Genomic DNA, 21722 nt, shown 5'->3' with positions numbered 1-21722 from the left:
TAGATGGAGAAATATATATATTTACGTATACATTTTTACATATACATTTATATATAGTGCTGGAGAAGGGAATGGCAACCCATTCCAGTATTCTTGACTGGAAAACTCTATGAACAGAGGAGCCTGGAGGTCTATAGTTCATGGGGTCGCAAAGAGTCAGACACAACTGAGTGACTGACACTTGCTTACATATATGTGCTAAGTTGCTTCAGTCGTGTCTGACTCTATGCAACCTTGTGGACTATATATAGCCTGCCAGGTTGCTCTGTCCATGGATTCTCTAGGCAAGAGTACTGGAGTGGGTTGCCATGCCCTCCTTCAGGAGATCTTGCTGACCCAAGGATCGAACCCGAATCTCTTATGTCTCCTGCATTGACAGTTGAGTTCTTTACCACTAGTACCCCCTGGGAACCTATACACACACACACACACACACACACACACACACACACACATAGGTGTATATGGCACAGAGCAGGTTTGGTGGGTGTTTTGTTGCAGCTGCTGATCTTTTTCTTTGCAGATGGTGCAAACTCCCTCGAGCCCATTTCCTGGGCCTATGTTCCCACCTCACCACCTAGCTGGCTGAAATCATCAACAGGGGTCCAGTTTGAGCAGGCTGCCAGTTCTGTTTGGAGGAGTAGGGAGGGTGGGAGAAAGCAACCACAAAGTGTGTGGGTAGCCTGTTGGCACTCATAAAATATTAGAATGTCACTGGGCCAGTAAGTCCCAAGTAGGACAACTATTTTGCTTTCTTTTACTAACATTCTGTTTACAAATCAGAGTTGACTTGGGGGGTGGGAGAGTAGTGGTCTCTTTCTCCCAAAATAAACCAACAGGGCATTCACTGGATTTCTTCTTGTCTTCCTAAATTGATAGCTGAGGTCACTCCATTAAATTTCCAGGGCTCAAAATCACTTCTTAAAACACAATTGGGCTTTTGAGGGAAGACATAAAACTTCCCAGATCTAATGGAGGACAGGGCAAGGGAAGGAAGGTGGACACAGAGGTCCCCAGGAGGCTAGGTTTTAACAGCCTGTGACCCCATTGGCAGTTCCTGAAGGATTCAGTTTTCTGCCCATGGAGGAAGGGAGGAAAGTGGGGAAGACAGAGGGAAAGAGGGAGGAAGGAAGGAGGAAAGAAATTAAAAAGGAATGAAAGAAAAATCGAGCACTGGAGGGAGGGAAGGAGGGAAGGAAGGAATCTATGCTGCTAGAAAGGTAGAAAGACTGTCATTTCCTAGTTCCCATATTAGAGAGCAACGAATCCATTGCCACCCATTAGCTAGGAAGACGCTTCTGAGAGTTCCTTTTTCCTCTCCCTGCAGATATGCCCTGCGTGCAAGCCCAGTATAGCCCTTCACCGCCAGGTTCCAGTTATGCAGCACAAACATATGGCTCGGATTACACCACGGAGATCATGAATCCTGACTACGCCAAGCTGACCATGGACCTTGGCAGCACCGAGATCACTGCCACAGCCACCACGTCCCTGCCCAGCTTCAGCACCTTCATGGAGGGATACTCCAGCAACTACGAACTCAAGCCCTCCTGCCTGTACCAAATGCAGCCGTCGGGGCCACGGCCGCTGATTAAGATGGAGGAGGATCGCGCGCACGGTTACCACCATCATCACCATGAGCACCACCACCACCACCACCACCACCAGCAGCCGCAGCAGCAGCCATCCATTCCGCCCCCCTCCGGGCCGGAGGACGAGGTGCTACCCAGCACCTCCATGTACTTTAAGCAGTCCCCGCCGTCCACCCCCACCACGCCGGGCTTCCCCTCGCAGGCTGGGGCGATGTGGGACGACGCAATGTCCTCGGCGCCTGGCTGCATCGCGCCCGGCACGCTGCTCGACCCGCCGATGAAGGCGGTGCCCACGGTGGCCGGCGCGCGCTTCCCACTCTTCCACTTCAAGCCCTCGCCGCCGCACCCGCCCGCGCCGGGCCCCGCCGGCGGCCACCACCTGGGCTACGACCCGACGGCCGCCGCCGCACTTAGCCTTCCGCTGGGAGCCGCCGCCGCAGCCGCCGCCGCAGCCGCCGCCGCGGGCAGCCAGGCCGCCGGGCTCGAGGGCCACCCGTACGGGCTGCCGCTGGCCAAGAGGGCACCCGCCCTGGCCTTCCCGCCGCTGGGCCTCACGGCCTCCCCTACCGCGTCCAGCCTCCTGGGCGAGAGCCCCAGTTTGCCGTCGCCGCCCAGCAGGAGCTCGGCCTCGGGCGAGGGCACGTGCGCCGTGTGCGGGGACAACGCTGCCTGCCAGCACTACGGGGTGCGCACCTGCGAGGGCTGCAAGGGTTTCTTCAAGGTGAGCCGCTCGCCTCCTCCCGGGTCCCCTCCCCTCCACTGCCAGCCTCCCCAGCCACCCGCTGAGAGCATCTACTCGGGTCCTTCCCGGTCCTGACCATTAGAGGTGTGATGTCACTGCGCATTCCTGTAGCCTTTACTAACACCTTCACACCCACTTTCTTGGGGCCTTTTAACTTGATGTCCATCACAGGAGGCTGCCCCAGGTGGGCTTGCAGAGACTGTGAACTTCCCGATGGGCCTTACCGGCTGCAATTTTTTCTGGAGAGCGCTTTCAGAAGATTCGCAAAGGGATCTGTGATCTCAAAAATGCACACATCTCTCTGTATTCCTCTTCTATCCATCCCAAATGTCTGAAGGAATAGAGCCTTGTGTGCCAGGCCTTGGGTATTTGTATCTCATTTAATCCTCCTAGTGAGAGCTAGGACTCTAGATCAGACAGAACTGAGATTGAATTTTGGCAACCCACTAGCTAGTTTTATGAACAGCATCTTGAGGGTTTAAATTAGTTATCCTTGTTTTATAGATGAGGAGATGGAGGTTCAGAGAAGTTATTCAACAGCCCCTAGACACACACTCAGAAAGTAAGATGGAGGCAGGATGCCGACTGGTGTTTGCCTGACCCCAAAGTGCATGCTTTCTTCACAGTTCAACAGCTGAAGAAGAGACAGGGACATCTGGGGAATGAAGCTTGGGGCAGCTCCCCTTGCAGAAGAGAGAAGCTGGAGTCTCATCAATCTGCTCCACTTCTGTGCCACACACAAGGCCAAGTGTGGACACTCTTCATTAGCTCATAGACCCAAAGGAGAATTTTACAGTGGGAGGGGTCTTCAGTCTCCCCCTTATTTTACCCATGAGGATATTGAAGGTTAAAGAGGTGATTTAGTGGCACATGGGGACAGTTCCAGCTAGTTTCTGCTACTCTGGAGTTCAGTGCTCTTCGCACCACTCAAAGAGAAGAGGCCTTGTTCTCTTACTGCTCTACTTTTGCTCTTGAACCCCAGACACTTAATTCTGCACCACCCTCCCTGTTCTCACTGCCTTGGTCATTGCATCAGGTATTTGCAAATCCAAGAATGTTCTCCCACAATTCTCACTTCCTAAGCTCCAGCGCTGGCCAGGGTGGAGAGAGAGGAGAAGCTGGATGCTGACTGGGTAATGAGGATTTGGGAGGCCAATAGGCTGGATCTTTGAGCGTGCTGGAATTATGAGTCAGAACAACCAGAAAGGAATCCTTGATCTGTCACCTATCAATTTTATGATGTTGGGTAGACACTTTCTTCCAGACCTCAGTTTCCCTATCAAGTGAATACAATGCAGAGAAGAAATGTTAGTTTTAAATGAGATAAAACATTTTTGAAAATATAATTTTTAAAGGGTCATAAAAGAATAGTACATCGTAAATGAAAACTACAAAATATTTATGAAAAATGCACATGTGTACATTGGTATACATACCAATAAGCAACAGTTATTTTTGATCTGGAGATAGGAATCATATGATTAATTAAATTCTACAGACAAATGAGAAAATAGTTGTGGAAAGATTTTACAATATATTAAGCACCATACAAGAGGTATGCTAGATTATGATGTCTTAAATGTAGAACCATCAGTTTAGCCGTTTTTTTTCTGTCAAGTAACTGCATTTCTTCAGCAGATTTGATTTTTACGGTGTTTCAGTGGAAATGCTAAAAGGCAGTGAAACAGGCAGCCAGAAGGGGGAAAAGAAAGAAAAACAATTATGAGAAGTATAAGTAATCCATAAATATAACCACCCCTGAATAATTGAGAGTTGACCTAAATGCAGGAGTGATAATAAATTTCTGGTCTAGAAATGTCAATTGTGTTCCCCAACAAGCATCCTTTTTCTACAGCAATACCTCGAAAACAAATCTATACTTGAATGGGTGGGGGTAGGATAGGGGAGAACCACCCCACACACGGATCTGTTAATTAAGGGAGCAGGAGCAGGTTTTACCCAGTGGCTTTCTACCATTAAATTGAATTCTTTAAAAATGTGACATGAAGTGCAGTTAATGATGGGAATTCAGTGATTGAACCATAACGATCTCTCCCTGTCCTTAAACAGTTGTGCAAGCACACACAAATGTTAGGAAGGTTTCAGGTTATTGGGAAAACATATACCTGAAGCAAAATGCCACCAGCACTCAAATTGGTATATCCTTGCGGATGATGATAAGAAATACAGTTTTCTAAAATTACTTTGAAAGAGAGCTTTTAATTACAATGAAAGAGAGCTTCATTCCGGAAACACAGGTTTCCTACCCTTACAGACTGCTGCAAATTTAAATGCTGGAAACATGAGAAGTATGTTGTATTTTTGAAATTTCTCATTTTGAACTAAAATCACCTGCTAAAGCAGGGAAAATGTATCTAGCTTTAAATTTTATATAAGCAGTTTAGAAACGATCCCTTAAAATGAAATTAAAAGGTGATAGAGTAAAAACAGATACAAGAGGATTGAAAATTGCTGAAAATTTAAAAGATAGAAAGTAAATCTAGAATTTTAGATACAAAATAGATCACCAGTCCTAGATTACCTAGATTTTTTTTTTTTCATGTAGCCCAGGCTTACCAAATAAATTCACCTTTCTGCTCTATTTGGAGTTGAATAGATTCAGGTAACTTCTGAATGAGTGGTGAATATACATCCATTTGCACAAATTATTTTTATTTTTTTAAATCAAGCATTCTCTTGTATCTGGAGCATAAAATATCTTTTATTATTTCATGTTTCATTTTAAAAGTGTATGTGATTCTGAAGAATACAACATTATTTTATATCCAGACCCAAGTTTAATGTTGCATCTTTTACAATATGGCTATTTTGTTCATGTCAATAGTCATTTATGACATAACCTATTAATGGGAATTTTCATTGAAAATATATGGCCCTCATATTCCTTCCTTTATCTCATTCTTTTTTGTTTGTTTGTTTTTTCTTGGATGTGATAGTGGTTTTTAGTATCCAGTTTTAAATCTTTTCTTTCAAAAGTCAGAAATGGACAGTTTACCATTCTTTTAAAAATAAAATACACTGCAAAGGCTGATTAAGTGATTTGTTTTTGCATTAAAACTTTATTTCCTATATGTTAAACCTAGAGAAGTCCTCATTTTTGCTCTTTATGATTTCATCTCTATTGGTGGACAAAGCCGCTTTCTGTGACATTTGACTTACAATAGTGATAGGCAACAAAGTATATCCCAGATAATTTTGATTTTATTTTAATAAGGTCAGCAATAATCAGGGGAGTGGACCAAGTAGAAAATTGTTCCCAAGGGGATATTAAAAGTGAAGATAATTTAATCCTCCAAGGTATGATATGTTGACCTGGTAATTTCAGATATGATTTTATCATTCAGACTTGGATGTCTCCTGAGACTTGCTTCAGAACAATCCGAGATGATTTTCATTGTCAGCAGCTAACACTAATAAAATTGTTTTTCCTGCAGGCTAGTGTGTTAGGAAATTAAATTTATCTAATTATACGAATTGCACTGTCGCTTTTCACATTGTAATTAAAATACATCTTGTCAGGTCCTACCTCTTTCCAGAAACTATTAGTTGACTATCTGTGTATTGTATTTCCTCAGAGAACAGTGCAGAAAAATGCAAAATATGTTTGCCTGGCAAATAAAAACTGCCCCGTAGACAAGAGACGTCGAAACCGATGTCAGTACTGTCGATTTCAGAAGTGTCTCAGTGTCGGAATGGTTAAAGAAGGTATGGGTATAATGCTTTTTATCCAACTTGCTTGTAAATATTCTCAGATATCCCTGAAAAAAGTTAATATTTACATTTGGGATGGTGAATTTTCCTAGTTTCCCTTTCCTTTCAGCATTCTATTTTTATGGTGTATTTACATTTAAAAATAGCAGAGGTCTGCTTATTCTAATTTCTCAAAATCAATAGAGAGCTTGTGTACATACATCTTTCTTCTATTTGAGAAGGAGACTTTTAGGGCTAATTCATTACCAAAAGTACGTATGGGGTGGCTGTTATGCTGGCTGTTTCAACTCTCATTAAATCATTGTGGGGATATTACTCCAAACTTTTTCCACTTTTAAACAGTCAGTCTCATTAATGATTTGCTCAGCTGTAAAGTGTTTTGTTTCCTTTCTGTGATTTATGGCTGTTTGTGGATATCTTTGGAGACATTTTTTCTTTTTTTCTCTTGGTATCAGTTGTCCGTACAGACAGTCTGAAAGGGAGGAGAGGTCGGCTGCCTTCCAAACCAAAGAGCCCATTACAGCAGGAAGCCTCTCAGCCCTCTCCACCTTCTCCTCCGATCTGTATGATGAATGCCCTTGTCCGAGCTTTAACAGACTCAACGCCCAGAGATCTTGATTATTCCAGAGTAAGTTTTATGATATCCTGCTTTTGAGTGAATGATCAGGGTCTCTATTCATGATGCTAGTAATAAGCCTGGATTGAATGACTTGTGTCTGGCACTGTGCTCAACCATTTTCATATCTTTTCTCTATTTTTTCACTTCACTTAGCAATTCCAGTGCATCCATTGCACCAAATAATTTTTGCCTTATTGAATCTCTAAATGCCTTAACAAATGACCCTGACAGTGCTGCACCTGTCATACCCATTGTTGCAGGATTCCTGATGGTTATGCCAATGAAAATCTGCACAGGTGAATTACAATTTGTACATTTCTTTCGTGCTTTAGACAACATGACTACTGTGTTTTTCATATTGTGACCAAACCAGCTGGGTAAGCCTCAAGTTATCCTTAAACAGTTTACCCAGTTGCACTGGCATTGATTGACCTACTGCTTATGGAGAGGGATTAGACCATTGATGGAGAGGAGCAAACTCTGGCCTTGACATCAGGATGACTGGGATGGAATGTTGCCTCTGCTGCTTCCTGCCTGGGTCACCTGGCTCCTGCTCTTGGCTTTCTCATCCTTACAGTGGAGATTACAATATTTAACCTCAGAGGGATGTTTTGAACATCAGTCACATAGGAACAATGGTTGAGAAAACATTTGAAACTGAAAATGACCACCAGTGTTGTTACGTCAACCAAAATATATCAACACTTTTATTTGATATGGGATATAGTGAAATATCATCAGTTTGAAACCTGAAAATTCCCAGAAATTTGGATAACATGAAGAAGAACGATTTTCTGAGCAAATGTATAAATATTATTGGAAGACAATTTTAAAAGAGACTTAGAAAAGCAAACTTCTAGTAAGGCAGGGTCTCACCAGAGAAAGAAAGAAAGGAAAAAGATCATAATTATTCAGCCATTTCTACATGCTAGACATTGTACTTTGTCTCATCTAACAACCATTTAAAGAACCATAAACTGTAAGAATAGTTACTCCCACTCTAAGACAAGGAAACTTACAAACACAATTTCCACACAGAGGAGAGAGAAACCAGTCAAGGGATCCCCAGTTGGTTGATTTGGCTTGGTAGCAATTACCAGATTGCTTTCTCCAGGTCCAATCAGTATCTTGAACTTCTGGTTGAAGGGTTGGCTAAGAGTGTGAGTGTGTCTGCTGTTGCCCTCTTCTTAGGTTGTAGTGTTGATGGAAATGAAAGGGTGATTGGTCTACCTGCTGTGATCTGCCTTCCTTCATCCCCTCCCTCCTTTTAGGCTGTGAGGCCTCCTTTGCACTCTGGAGCACAAGACTCCCTATGAGAAGCATGGTAGGTCCTTAGCATCAAAGGTTGAGGACTCTTGTTCTGATTACAAGTAGCATCTCTTGACTGCAGTCAAGTCTCAAATAATAGTTTAACTGAATAATGCAGTGGTTAAAGGGCTAAGGCTTTGGAACCGTGCAGGCTTCAAGTAAAATTCCAATACCGTCATGTATTGGAATGACCAATACATTCCAAGCTGGGTGACCTTGAGCAACTGATTAAATCTTTTAATATCTCACCTTCCTCATCTGTGTTATGGAACAATAATAATAATATCTACTTCCCAAGATTGTTTTTATAAAATTTAAATAAGATACTTGTCAGAGCTTTAGCTCAGTACCCTGTATGTTATCTCCTTGACCATACCTTCTTATTCTGTCATTTGTTGAATGCTTTAATGAGTATAAACACTACATATGTCAGGTGCTATGTAGCAAAACCACTAAGGTAAGTGTGATGGTTGCCATTTCATAGATGAAGAGATTAAAAGTGAGAAAGCCTAAAGAACTGATTTGCCCAAGGTCACATGAGTGAGTGAGTGAGTGAAGTTGCTCAGTCTTGTCCAACTCGTTGCAACCCCATGGACTGTAGCCTACCAGGCTCCTCAATCCATTGAATTTTCCAGGCAAGAGTACTGGAGTGGGTTGCCATTTCCTTCTCCAAGGTGTCCTAGCTAATATGTATCTGAGATAGAATTAGAAGCCAATTGGTCCAATTTTCCCCGCAAAGTCTGTGCTCCTAAGACCACAATTTCCTGCCTCTCTGGTTTCAGTGAGAATGGATGATGGAAAAGTGTTTGGGAATAAAGACTTTTCCATGAACCAACTCTGGCCTTCCCTTATGCAATCTGTCTGAATTAATGAAACTTCTTGGCACTGCCTCCACTGAGGCTACAACACACAATCTGACCTTGTACTAGGGCATTGGCAATGACCATGGCCAGTCCAAAGAATTTTATCCACAAAGTGATGATGGCAGGGGCACAAATCATCCAATTATTGGTCTACGTGGCCTAATTAGTTATTCAGTGGTGAACCCTGTCCCATACTTTGAGTTGTCCCAGCTGGGAACTGTCCACACTGAAAAATCAATCCACTATGTTTGCTTGCTTCTGCACCATTCAGTGTGTTAGACTAGAGTCATCATCCTCATCAACAAACATTTATCCAATTTAATTGTTAGCTTTGTCCAAAATAGCAGATTGACCATGCCAGAGTCTGGGTCACGATGATACTACCTTTGGGGCCTGGTTCAATTTTGCAAAGCATATCCATTTTAATTGCATTGTTTTGGAATCAGATCGAACCTCATAGCTTGGATTCTCCTGCTTTTAGATAGCTTTACAAAATTATCAAAAATTGGACTCAAATCAATTAAATTAAAAGTCTTTTTTAAAAAATACAGTGAGTTTTCATCAAAAACTTGGATGAAGGCATAGAAGGCATGCTGATCACATTTGCAGATGACAGAAAGCTGGGAGGGATCGCTAATATGATGGATGTCAGTATCAACATTCAGAGTGATTTCGACAGGTTGGAACAGGATGGATGAAACCATCATGGAGAAAGTTAACAAAAATAAACGTGAAGCTCAGCATTTAGAATTTTTTTAAATGGGAGAGACTTAGCTTCTCAGTGGTTCATGTTGAGAGATCTCAGGAGTTTATTCCCTATGCTCAGTAAGAACCACCAGTGTGTTTAGGTGGTGGAAGGAGGGGTGCTAAATTAGCTTCAGCCTCTGCAGAAGAAGGATAGGACCAGGACTAACTTGGTGGTGCCCCATGGGCTCTGCGCTGTCAGTCCACACTTCAAGGATGGAGTTCAGTTCCAAGCTGGGATTTAAGAGGGCAATGGATACACTGTTTTTAAAAACTTGAAAGGGATAGTTGGAGGAAATGGTAATATGTAGACAGAAAGAGAGTAGGTATGATGGGACTAGGTCACACTTTTGCCATGTTACCAAGAGGACTGTTCTCCAAAGGGCAGATCTAGAGGGTGAAGGAAGTGGCCTTTCCAGTCCATTCTGAGGACAAGAAAGAGTTCTATTGGCTCCAAGAACTGCTATGGAAGTGTGAAGAAACTTAAGGAGAACTCTTTAAGGGTTCCTCACAAGGAGACAGGTTGTTTTGGCTGATATTAAGTTCCTTCCAGCTCTAAGATTTCATGATTCTAGGGTCTACCTTATCGTCCCTAAATGCAAGTGAATAGATATACATATACATATGAGAATGTGTGTTGTTAAGTAACTTGTTACTTCACAAGATTGAATTTGCTTGTTCATTTTCTTAAAAAAAATTAACATAAAGTGAACGAAGCAAAATGAATTTATTGAAAGTCTACTCTGAGCCAGGTACCATCACATATATTTAGTTTATGTGGTATAATTTATGGTTTCAGTCATTTTTTAAATATCACTCATTGTAATTCAGTTTTTATATTACCTTCTCTTTAAAGTTTTTATTTAAGAATTCAGAGAACTGGAGGTGATCTTGAGGTAATCTAATCCAACATTCATATTTTCAGAAGAATAAATAAAAGTTTAAAAAGATTAAGTGGCTTACCTAAAGTCAGTGGCAAACAGTTAGACCCAAATCTCACCCCTCAAGAGAGTATGTTTCTCACCATATTGCCTTTCTGTGTAATGGAAATGTACTAGTTTGGTGTTTTTTTTTTTTTTTTCAAATAGAAGTCTTTATTAGATTTTTTAAATTACAATAAGAATAACATATACTCATGTGTTTGAAAAAGCCAAACCATTTAAAAGTGAATCAAGTGAAAAATGAAAGTATCTTCTTCATTTATTTCTGCTTAAACCATAAGATAGTGGTAGACATAATTTATTACATTTTAAATAAGAATATGCACTGTCGGTTTTGAGTCAGACAGTTGAACATGACCAAAACAATTTATTAAAGATGCTACCTTCCCCCATTGAATCAGAGAAATGAGAAAACATTTGCCAGACAGGTTCATTCTAATCTTCTTGTCCCAGCCTATGTGCCTTTAAGGTAGTAAGTGAGTGTTTTCCTGGTTTATGGGGCAGGGAGGTGGAGGATTTGTTCCAAGTCACAGAGGGAAGGGTGTTTTCAAGGCCAGAAAGATGGCTCCTCGCTCTGTGAAACGTTCCTGGCGCTGAGACCTTCTCTTCTCCTTTGGGCCAAACTTCTCTCCTTCAAAAGTGAGCTCAGATCATTATATATCAGTGCAGTCAAAACATGTCAGATTTGATTTGTTTCGCCTCAAAATGTTGCTGTTCTCTACCCCACAGTTGCTTTTAATTTAGCATTATAAGTATATATAGATACCAGACTTGACTTCAGAGCCTGTGTAATTACTAATGAGAAAGTGTACTTCACATCCTCATTTGTTGGTCATTTTAAGTATTTGCCGGCAAACTAGGATGTTTTCTGGTAAGAGTATCACTTAGCACTGTAACAGATTCCAAAACCAAGATACAGTACAGATACAACCAGGCACCAGCAAGTGGCATTTAAATATGTTAACAAAATAGCCTAAGAGACAATGTAGCTGGCACATGTTAGACCTACAAAGTATAAACTACATGAAGATTCTGCAGAATCCTTCTTAAAGCTACTTCAAAGACCCTCTCAAATTGCCACTAACCCACTGGATGATTTCAGGCCAGTTCTGCCCCTCGGTGGGCCTCAGTTTTCTCATATGAATGACGAGGAGACTGGACTAAATGCAGTGCCACAATCCCTTCTAGCCTTCTCATTCCCTGACCCTGTGACCATTATACCTGCTACAATTCCCCTATCAGTACAGGTCTCCATTTCCCAAAGTGTGGTACTCAGGTTGCCTGTATCAGAAGGAGCCAAGGTGTTTGCTTAAAATGCAGATATCCCCAGGGCTACAGGCAGGCCTACTGACTCAGAACTGGGGGACTGGGAAAGCAGGCAGGAATCTATAGTTTTAAAAAGGCCTCAGATGGTTCCTTGGCACACTAAGGTTTAAGAACCATCATTATAATTTAATAAGAAAAATTCAATTTTACCCCTAATCTCCTATTTCCCAACCTGCCTGGCCATTGAGAAGGAATGAGCAAAAGACATGAATTTAACAGAAAGTAACTGACTCACTGAACAGTTCTTCCAGAGCAATGGACACATTACTGAACAAGATGCAACTCCTGTCTTCATGGAGCTTACAGGCCAGTGAGGGAGACAGAAAATAAACCCATATGTAACTGCAGTGATGCCATTTTGGGAAGAGAGGAGGGTTTGGGGGTTTTGTTTTTGTTTTTTAGAGAACGGAGGCAATTAGATCAGAAAAGAAGAAATTTGGGGAAAACTGTATTAATTGCCTGTTTTTAAAGTGTCACTTTTTACAGTATAAGATCCTAAGACTATTTATACATAGTTTGGCTCATAGAATAGTAACATCTGAAATATAAGGACCCAGGGAAAAGTAACATTGTAAGGGAAAATAAAATGTTCTTAAGACATTTTGCATATTTAGCCTCGACTGACGGTGAGATAGAGTGAGTATCAGATTCCACTCTGCTATGAAAACATCACATTGCTAAATTTTAGGGCTGGTGTTCACCAAAGGTCTTTCGTAATTTATTTTAGGCCTGGCTGTGGCTGAAATCTGACTTGTACATACATGGTATTACCATTTGAAATGTGTCAACTCATTTAGTTTAAATAATATTTGTTGCTTGCAGTTCTAGATTCTCAATCTAAGTCCTTCAGAGAAATCTGCATTAGTCATTAGCTATCAGTAAATGCAATCCTGTGTCTTTGAGTAGTGGTAAAATCTGATTATTGATGGATCAATTATCCATAAAGGCTGGAATACAACGTTAGCATAAAGAAGAAAAAAGATTCACTTTTAAGGTCTTTCTCTATTTGGTCTATATCTGACTAGAATGATCAATAAACAAATTATTCCAGATTTTCTTTGGTGAACCCCAAACTGCTTAGCCCAGAGATAGTGATATAGGGGAGTACAGAAGCAGAGTTTGGGGTCTGGTTCTTCCAACTCCATGCTCAGCATTTCATGGCAAGGTGTTTATAAACTGCTAGCCCAGACAGAGAGAGACTCTAATATGTTTTGTTCTATGTCTTTAAAACCTTATATTCAATAGAGGGGACAGTTGATTTTATTTTTCACCCCCAGAAGTAGATGCTGACCCTTCAGTCACCTCCTAGTTACTGGTTACTGGTGGCTCAGACTGAATCCAGTTTGGCTCCAGAATTCTGGAATGTGAACCAGAATCACTGCAGGTGAAGCCCAGAGAATCTGGCTGGAGTCTGGCACACAGGGCCTGTTGGCTTTCCTCCTTGCTGGACTCCATCAGAAAAAAACTGCATACACAGGCAGCAACTGCATCTCCCTGTGTTCAGGATGCATGAAATGTGAGCCCAGCAGGGGCAGAGGCCTGCAGAGGACCCTGGGTGAAAGCTAAGTGCTCTGGAGGCTTCTGAGCAAATATTGGAAGCAGGGAGATTATTGAGTTGTGAGCCCTGCTTTCAGGGACAACAGTACAGGAGGGAGCTGTTAGGTCCCATTCCTTGATGTTCTTTAGTTTTTTTCTCTCCATTTAACACCCTACTTTGAAACAATAAGGCTGAATTAGTATCAAATTCTAGGCAATACCATCATACCTGATGTGATTAGCAACATTTGGAATCACTGAATGCAAGAGCCATCATGTGGAGCATTCACCAGGATAGATGATGGTCTGGGCTGTAAAAGAATTGAAATCATACAGTGTCTACCATCAAACCCACCCTGGAATTAAACTAGAAATCAATGACAGAAAGACAACTGACTACAAGAGCCAAAGGAATCTTAGAGGTTGGCTAGTCTAGTCACTTCCTACTGCAGAGACAGACACAGATCCAGAGAAGTTAAGTGCCTAATCTAGGGCTTCACAGCAAGTCAGTGTCAAAGCCTGGAGGAGGCACCCAAGATTTGCTGTCTGATCCGACATTCTTTCCTCAACTCTCCGTTACCTGAGAGTTTCACATGTAGTGCTATCAGTTCTCTCAACATGGTGCTGCCTTGAATTTCATGCTGCCTGTGGGGAACATTTGGAATTAGATTCATGTAAAAAGAGAAACGGAGAAGGCAATGGCACCCCACTCCAGTACTCTTGCCTGGAAAATCCTATGAACGAAGGAGCCTGGTAGGCTGCAGTCCATGGGGTTGCTAAGAGTCGGACACGACTGAGTGACTTCCCTTTCACTTTTCACTTTCATGCATTGGAGAAGGAAATGGCAACCCACTCCAGTGTTCTTGCCTGGAGAGTCCCAGAGATGGGGGAGCCTGGTGGGCTGCCATTTATGGGGTCGCACAGAGTCGGACACAACTGAAGTGACTTAGCAAGAAGAGAAGGTTTAAAAATAAAATCTTTTTCTCCCCACTCTCCTCCAGTTAATAGTACATGTGCTAAAAGAAGGTGGTGGGGAGTGTCCGTGTGACACCAGATCATGCTGTCATCCTTAAATATCCAAGGAAAGGAGAGATGACTGCTTCCTTCTACCCTACTTTCCTCCCATTCCAACTCTGAACATCCAGGGCTTCATATTAATAGAATCCTGGCCCTGGGCAGATTATTGGGAGTAGAGGAGCCAGGACTTTGGACTGGACCTGATATTATGGGATCCTAGAAAGTCAGGCTGAAAATTAGGAACCTTCCAGTTCAACCTCATCCCTCATCTTATAATATGGGAGCTGAGGAACAGTGATAATTCTAAATATCAAAATCATTATCAGTATCATTACTGTCTTCATGTGTTAAATATGTTCTATGTGCCAGGTTTTCCACATATGTTATCACATTTAATCACTGCAACAAAATGTTGAGGAAGATAGTACCACCATTGTACAGAGGAGAAAACTGAGGCTCAGAAAAGCTAAGTAATTTACCCTAGATAACTATAGTAGCAGAGCTACCTTATTTCACAAATTAGGGGCCTAGAGAAATCTAGGATTGAAGTAACTGGGCTCCTTGTCTGATGTTTCTTTTGTTATTTCATGATGCCTTTTGGGAAAACACAGTGGGATGAGGGGAGACCCAATTCAGGACAAGAGCCTTATTTCTTCAGACCTATGTAATTCTACAGTGAGTGCCTGTCTGCTCTTTGGCTTTTTGTCCTCCATCCCCTGACTGTTCTTTCACTGAACAATATTCAACAACGGCTTGTTATGGTTATCGTTTAGTCACTGAGAGTCAATTATGTGCCAGTCACGGTGGTGACAAAATATGAGACCAGATGAATATATACATGGAGAGCAAAATACTTTTTTTTTTTGAAGTGCCACCTTTACTACAGAGTATATTCTCATATACACATATACTCTAGTCTTGCATTGATCAAAGCAAAATACTTTTAAAAACTATCCTAGGCCACCAGCTAATAATATCAGAACTGTTAATAGCCAGAAGGTGTGGGACTGGAAATGACAGAGGCATGTTTAAGTCTTGGCTGTACCACCATTGGTTATGTAACTTGGGAAAGTCTGTTCGCCTTTCTGAGCTTCTTTGAGTCTCAGTTTCCTCATCTGTAAAATAAGAATTAAAATCCATGCCCCTGGAAGATCAACTGAGAAAGGAGACACAAAAGCACCATCAGCTGTGTTTCTGTGACAGCAATGATGCACATTTACATGAAGGTTTTTACATATCTCTTAAGTCTCTATTGTTGGATGTCCCTGGATTATTACCTTGCTGTATCAATCTTTCTGCTGGGAGCAGGAAAAATTTTCCTCCAATGATTGAAGCAAAACGCTGACACCAGCAGCATAGCTAAAAGCTGGGTAGAGACTTTAATCCTGCTTGCACCTTCCTTCTCCTGGAGCCCTCTAGGTCAGTGTTGTCCAACAGAACACTGGTCTGTCTATACCACATGGTGGCTATTGAGCACTTGATATATGGCTGGTGTGATTAGGATTTTCACTCATTTAAGTAGCCACAAGTCCTGAGTCTAATGGCACCCTACTGCCTGGGCCGTGCCAAGGACTCTTTCCTCCCCCACTCCCTCCTTTTTTGTTTTCTCTCTCAGAAATTCATCAACAGTAAGCATTCATCTTCTCGAACTGGTTAATTCTAAGATTCTCAAACTTCACTGTGCATGAGAATTCACCTGGAGATCTTGATAAAACAGTTTCTTGGGCTACTCCCCACAGAGATTCTGATTCTGTAGGTCTGGGGCAGAGCTGGAGATTTTTGCTTCTAACACATTCCCAGGTGTTGCTGATGCTGCTGGTCCAAGGACCACAGTTTGAGAACCAGGGATTAATTAAACATCTTGTTTGAAGACAGCTCTGCCTTAGGGACTCTGTGTCTGGAGGCTCACAAAGACAACCCCCTAGGGTAATGACTCTCAACACTGGCAGCCCTTTGGAATCACCTGGGGAGCTTTTAAAAATTCCTGATGACCAGTCCCCATCCCAGACCAGTTAAATTAGAATCTCTGTGGATATGACCCGACATGAGTGTCTTTTAAAGCTCCCCAGATGATTGCAGTCAGCACTGAAAACCAGTGCACTCATAGGACTTAAGCAAATTTCGTTGCCTATTAAGTGGTAACAGAGTCCACTCTATTTACGTCACAGTGCTATCATGAGAATCTGATGAGACTATGAGTGCAAAAAGGTTCTATAAACTCTAGGACCCAAGAGTAAAGATTTAGGCATTGACAATCTTTTTTTTTTTAGTGCAAATTGTTTTATTAGAAGGTGCTGGAAATTAGGGGGATGAGGACTAAGAGAAGCAAGCAATGAAATGTGCAGCATCACATAAAACACCGTGTGGGCGGCTGACACTTGGTCCCAAAGGAAGACTCTAGGAGACAGTGTAGAACCTGCATTGAACTGTAGTTACCCCACCCAAGGGATACACAGCTTGGTTATTTATCCACCAACCCACTGACTGAGGTTCTCCAGGGAGGATGCTAATTTCTAGCACTTTCTGCTGTCAATCACAGTAAGAGTGGGCTCTGGCGGTCAAAGAAAGCCCTCCTGAAAAGAGAAGGCATTGACAATCTTGCAAGAGCCAATTAGCAAATGATGCTGTCAGCCCTATTGGACTGAGATAACGCTGCTCTCTTTCTCTGTTATTTGCATTCTAGTACTGTCCCACTGACCAGGCTGCTGCGGGCACAGATGCTGAGCATGTACAACAGTTCTACAACCTTCTAACAGCTTCCATTGATGTATCCAGAAGCTGGGCAGAAAAGATTCCCGGATTTACTGATCTTCCCAAAGAAGATCAGACATTACTTATAGAATCAGCCTTTTTGGAGCTGTTTGTTCTCAGACTTTCCATCAGGTAATTACTATTCTTTTATCTTCCTTTAGTCCACTCCTTCCTTTGAAGAAGTTTGAAACCTGCTGGATTTTTAATTAAGTCAGTGGTGAAAAGTTTGCTCAAGAAAGGCATATGTAATATGACCAGGCATTAAAATGAGCAGTGGATCGAACACTGGGCTGGTAGCCAGGTCTCCTGGGTTCTAGTCTTAGTTTTAACAGACTTGTTGTAAGACCCTAAGCAGGTCACTTGCTTCACCAGAAATTTAGTTTCCTTCTTCATAAAATGAAAAGGTTGGATTTGTCAATTGATGGGCTTCCCTGGTAGCTCAGCTGTTGAAGAATCCGCCTGCACTGTAGGAGACCTGGGTTTGATCCCTGGGTTAGGAAGGTTTCCTCTAGGAGGGATAGCAACCCACTCCAGTATTCTTGCCTTGAGAATCTCCATGGACAGAAGAGCTTGGCTGGCTAGTCTATGGGGTCACAAAGAGTCGGACACGACTGAGCGACTAAGCACGACACACAGCAAAGCCCCTTGCAGCGCCATCATTCTGTGATTCCAGGAAGAGTCTCATGGTACATAAGGTATTTCCTGGGAGCAAGTGTTTTCAGCATTGCCTTTACCTCCCAGGTTTCTATTTAGTGTTACTTTCTGATACACCAGAGGGGGTGCTAAAGAGTTCCCACAGCTTTGCAGCCTCCATTATTTATTCTAAAAGAGTAGCTTCTGGATCAATAAATTTGGTTCACCTTACCGCACTCAGTGACATCAAAAACAAACAGAAACTGATTTTTCAAAAAGCTAGAACCTGGAATCTAAGCTTCTGCCATACAGTTCACATGTAGCATTTTAAATTCTATCTTCCTTGCTTCCTTTCAGTTATATATTTATAGGAGACGGTACCAGCATTTTACCAATATTATAGGAAAAACCATCACTTTTCCCCTCTTTCTCTTCCCTGCTGCCCACTCCCCAGTTTTACATCATGTTACCAAAAACTCTCATTTAAGATGCAAATTCCCATGCCTCATTCCCAGCTGTTTGGTTTGGATCTACGTTGAAGCAAGTCTAGAAATCAGCATTTTTTAATGTATTTATTAATTTTTTAAAATGAAAGATGAATATTTTTAATGATGAAATGTATGATTCACAAAGAAGATAGACATCATAAACCATTAGACACCTAACAACAAAGAAACAAAGATACATAAAGCAAAAATCAGAAGAAATATGAGGGAAAAGAAAAAATATATATAATCATAGTGTGACATATTAACTTAGAAATCTGCATTTTTAAGTCATATTCTAGCAATTCTGACGCCACTGGTCTGAGGTCCAGGTTTTAAACCCTGAGATTGAATCATTCTGTCCTGTGCATGCTTGCCTCTGTGGAGGGATCTGTGGGAGAGACCAAAGTGGAGTTACAACTAGACTGCCAGTAAGCATAATTATAGCCAATCCTGCATGTGCAGGAGCCAAGCTGAATCAGCAATATGACTATCATCTACCAGGCAGGCAGCAAAGGATTAAGTCAGTAATCAGCTCCATGAGGGCAGACACCATGTAGGCCATATTCATCAGGTTTTCTCCAGTATCCAGCTAAGGAATGGCCTTGGTTTTGTGCTCAAGAAATACTTGCTGAGTGAATGAATGAATGAAGTTATTTCTCTAAAAAAATACTGTTAAAAAGACATTAACATGTTACTGCAATGGGTCAAGAGAGAGAAATATGTGGCAAGAGATTTGAAAATTAAAGGAGAGTTACGATTGAGTTAAGGTCCATCTAAAATTCAGAATTAGTTATACCTAACACTGGTTGGGCTCCTCTTGTATTCGGGCACTGTGCATAGACTTTCAAGTTCTTTATTTTATTTAATTCCCACAACATTGTTTGGAGGTAGCAATTAGAATTCCTGTTTTATAGATAAGGATAAGGAAATGCAGAAAGATTAAAGGAGTGCCCAAGGCTCCACAGTGAAGTGGTGCTAACTAGAAGTCCCAGGGTTCCGTTCATGAGAAAAGAATGGGATCACTGCGGACATAATATAAACTATCATGATGGATTGAGAAATAGCCCTCTACAGCCCCACTGCTAAAAGCGGAGAATGTAGTAGAAAACCAGGACCCTTTTTACTTTAGACCATTGTTCAGTTTATGATTGATTTCTGGCACTTGAGAGGACTTGGTGTTTTTAGAGTCTGCATGATGGAATTGTAGTGTCTAACCTCGGGCCTTATCAGTTTTCGACATTTAAGAAAATGAAAGAGAAGTCCTGGCGAAGGAGCACTGAAGGGAACAGTCTCATGTTCAAGACAGAGAGAGACAGGGCACTGGGCTTCACTTCCAGCATCCCCAGGGCAAGCCAGAAACTGCTTCTAACCCTAAGAGAGCAGACGCCCTACTCCGAGCATCTCCAGGTGTGAGGCTTACCAGGGAAGTCAGCAGACCACTAGCAGTGGTTGTTTATCCCAGGGTTGTTCATTGAGGGTGTCTGGGCAGGTTTCACAGCACCATGCTGGGTTTGTGAAGGCTGCCCAAAGCTGTGTGGGTACCGGTGCATTATGACGTTATCCCACTGGACAGATTGAACAGACCTGTTTTTGTATCTCTATCCTCACCCCCCGACGACTTTCTCTCGTAGGTCAAACACTGCTGAAGATAAGTTTGTGTTCTGCAATGGACTTGTCCTGCATCGACTTCAGTGCCTTCGTGGATTTGGGGAGTGGCTCGACTCCATTAAAGACTTTTCCTTAAGTTTGCAGAGCCTGAACCTTGATATCCAAGCCTTAGCCTGCCTGTCAGCACTGAGCATGGTCACAGGTAAGCGCCACCCTGACATGACATGAAGGGACTGTGTCTTCCCCTCTCTCTTTTCCTGGCTTATGTTTGATTCTGGCTTTGGAAATGATTGGCCCACTTTGCTGAAATCCACTGAGTTTGTTGTTTAGATGCTAAGTCATGTCTGACTCTTTGCAACCCCATGGACTGTAGCCCACCAGGCTCCTCTGTTCATAGGCTTTCCCAGGCTAGAATACTGGAATGGGTTGCCATCTCCCTCTCCAGGGCATCTTCCCAACCTAGGGATCGAACCCACGCCTCCTGTATTGGCAGGTGGATTCTTTACCACTGAACCACCAGGGAAGTCCCCCACTAGGTTTATCATAGTCTAAAACAGGAGACACACAACTGCAACTTATTGTCATGAACTTCCAGGAAGGAGAATTCCCAGTGGGTTTGGTTATTGTCAGGAAACCCAGTAATATGAAAATCTAAATTTCCACAGGGTCACTGTGGACAGTTGGACTCACTGCTTCAGGGTTATTTTTACAGGAGCTTTTGAAGGAAGATTACCTTAACCAGCCTGGTCCTGTGGGGCAGAGGGGTAGGTCTTCGCTCCTCCCCCGTCCTTAGGTAGTAACCCAAAGTAAAACCAAAGAATTACGTGCACATAAAACACACATTTATTTATTTACAGCTTTATTTAGCAGCTTTAATTGGCAGAGGACTGAGGAAAATGGGTATTCATATACAGCAACAATGGTTCAACTCAACTACTTTAAAGGTTTAAACCAGAAGCCTAGAACATATTCAGCTTCTCTGCTATGCCTTTCTCCCTTTAGATGTCTCTTCCTGTCTATCTTTTGAGAGATAAATGATTCCAAGGCAGAATGACAAAGAAAAACAAAGGCACAGTGGATAAGAAAGGGAACACCATCTCCCTATAGCCGCCTGAGGCCCCAGCTTCCCTCTGCCTCTTCATACTTTCAGAGTTTCCTGTTCGATCTCATCCTTCTTGTTCAAACTGGGGCCTGGTGAGGTAGTGACAGTAGATGGAGGCTCCAGAAGAGGCTAGCCAGAGCGGGTTTCACCTCCCATCCTTTTCGTCAGACTCAAGTACAGGCTAGGTCATTGGACTGAGGATTAAGTTTCAGATTCTTGACACGCTCTTGGCTATGGAAAACATTTTTTTTGGCTGGTGATGCGTTTCACAGGGGGCCAAATGCATCCTGGGGCACACATGGGCCTTTTTTTCTGATGCATCAGAAATATGCTTACACACACCTCCTTGGGACATCTCCTGTTAGCTATAGTGAGATGTGCCTGAGTACATTAACAGACTAAGCTGGTTCATCATCTAATGGTTTACATAAAGGCCAAGAAGAGTAAAGGTGTGTGCAATGGGAGGAACAGGACACCAGTTCCCTCAGGATTCCAAGTGGAAAGGATTCCAAGTGGAAAGTGACTCCTCCTGGTCTTTGGTCCTGAATGAGAAGTCTCCCTGCCAGAGGCTTCCAAGGAAGCCATTGACAAAAAAAAAAAAAAAACAGTCTCCAAGCAGATGGATCTGATTAAGAGGTCTTTCAAATGGCACACATAAGGGAGCACCTGAAGAAAATAAACACATTGAAGGCACAAACATTTCACTCCAGCAGGACTGGA

General features: G+C 42.4%; 1 protein-coding gene across 5 annotated transcripts in view; it reads left to right on the top strand.

Annotated features, from left to right (window-relative positions):
* Positions 1 to 21722, top strand: part of NR4A3 (nuclear receptor subfamily 4 group A member 3) — a 42509-nt gene that overhangs the window by 5547 nt on the left and 15240 nt on the right. For all 5 annotated transcript variants that reach the window (XM_042243201.2, XM_042243202.2, XM_042243200.2 and 2 more), the window contains 5 exons: positions 1328 to 2313; positions 5931 to 6060; positions 6522 to 6694; positions 17104 to 17303; positions 19924 to 20102. In XM_042243201.2, coding sequence (XP_042099135.1) covers positions 1328 to 2313; positions 5931 to 6060; positions 6522 to 6694; positions 17104 to 17303; positions 19924 to 20102 — 1668 coding nt within the window. The remainder of the gene's footprint in view (positions 1 to 1327; positions 2314 to 5930; positions 6061 to 6521; positions 6695 to 17103; positions 17304 to 19923; positions 20103 to 21722) is intronic.

This window comes from Ovis aries, chromosome 2 (genome assembly GCF_016772045.2).
Source record: "Ovis aries strain OAR_USU_Benz2616 breed Rambouillet chromosome 2, ARS-UI_Ramb_v3.0, whole genome shotgun sequence".
In the NCBI taxonomy this organism is placed as follows: Eukaryota; Metazoa; Chordata; class Mammalia; order Artiodactyla; family Bovidae; genus Ovis; species Ovis aries.
The sequence above is the reverse complement of the archived record's forward strand: the minus strand, read 5'-3'. Positions and strand labels throughout refer to the sequence as shown.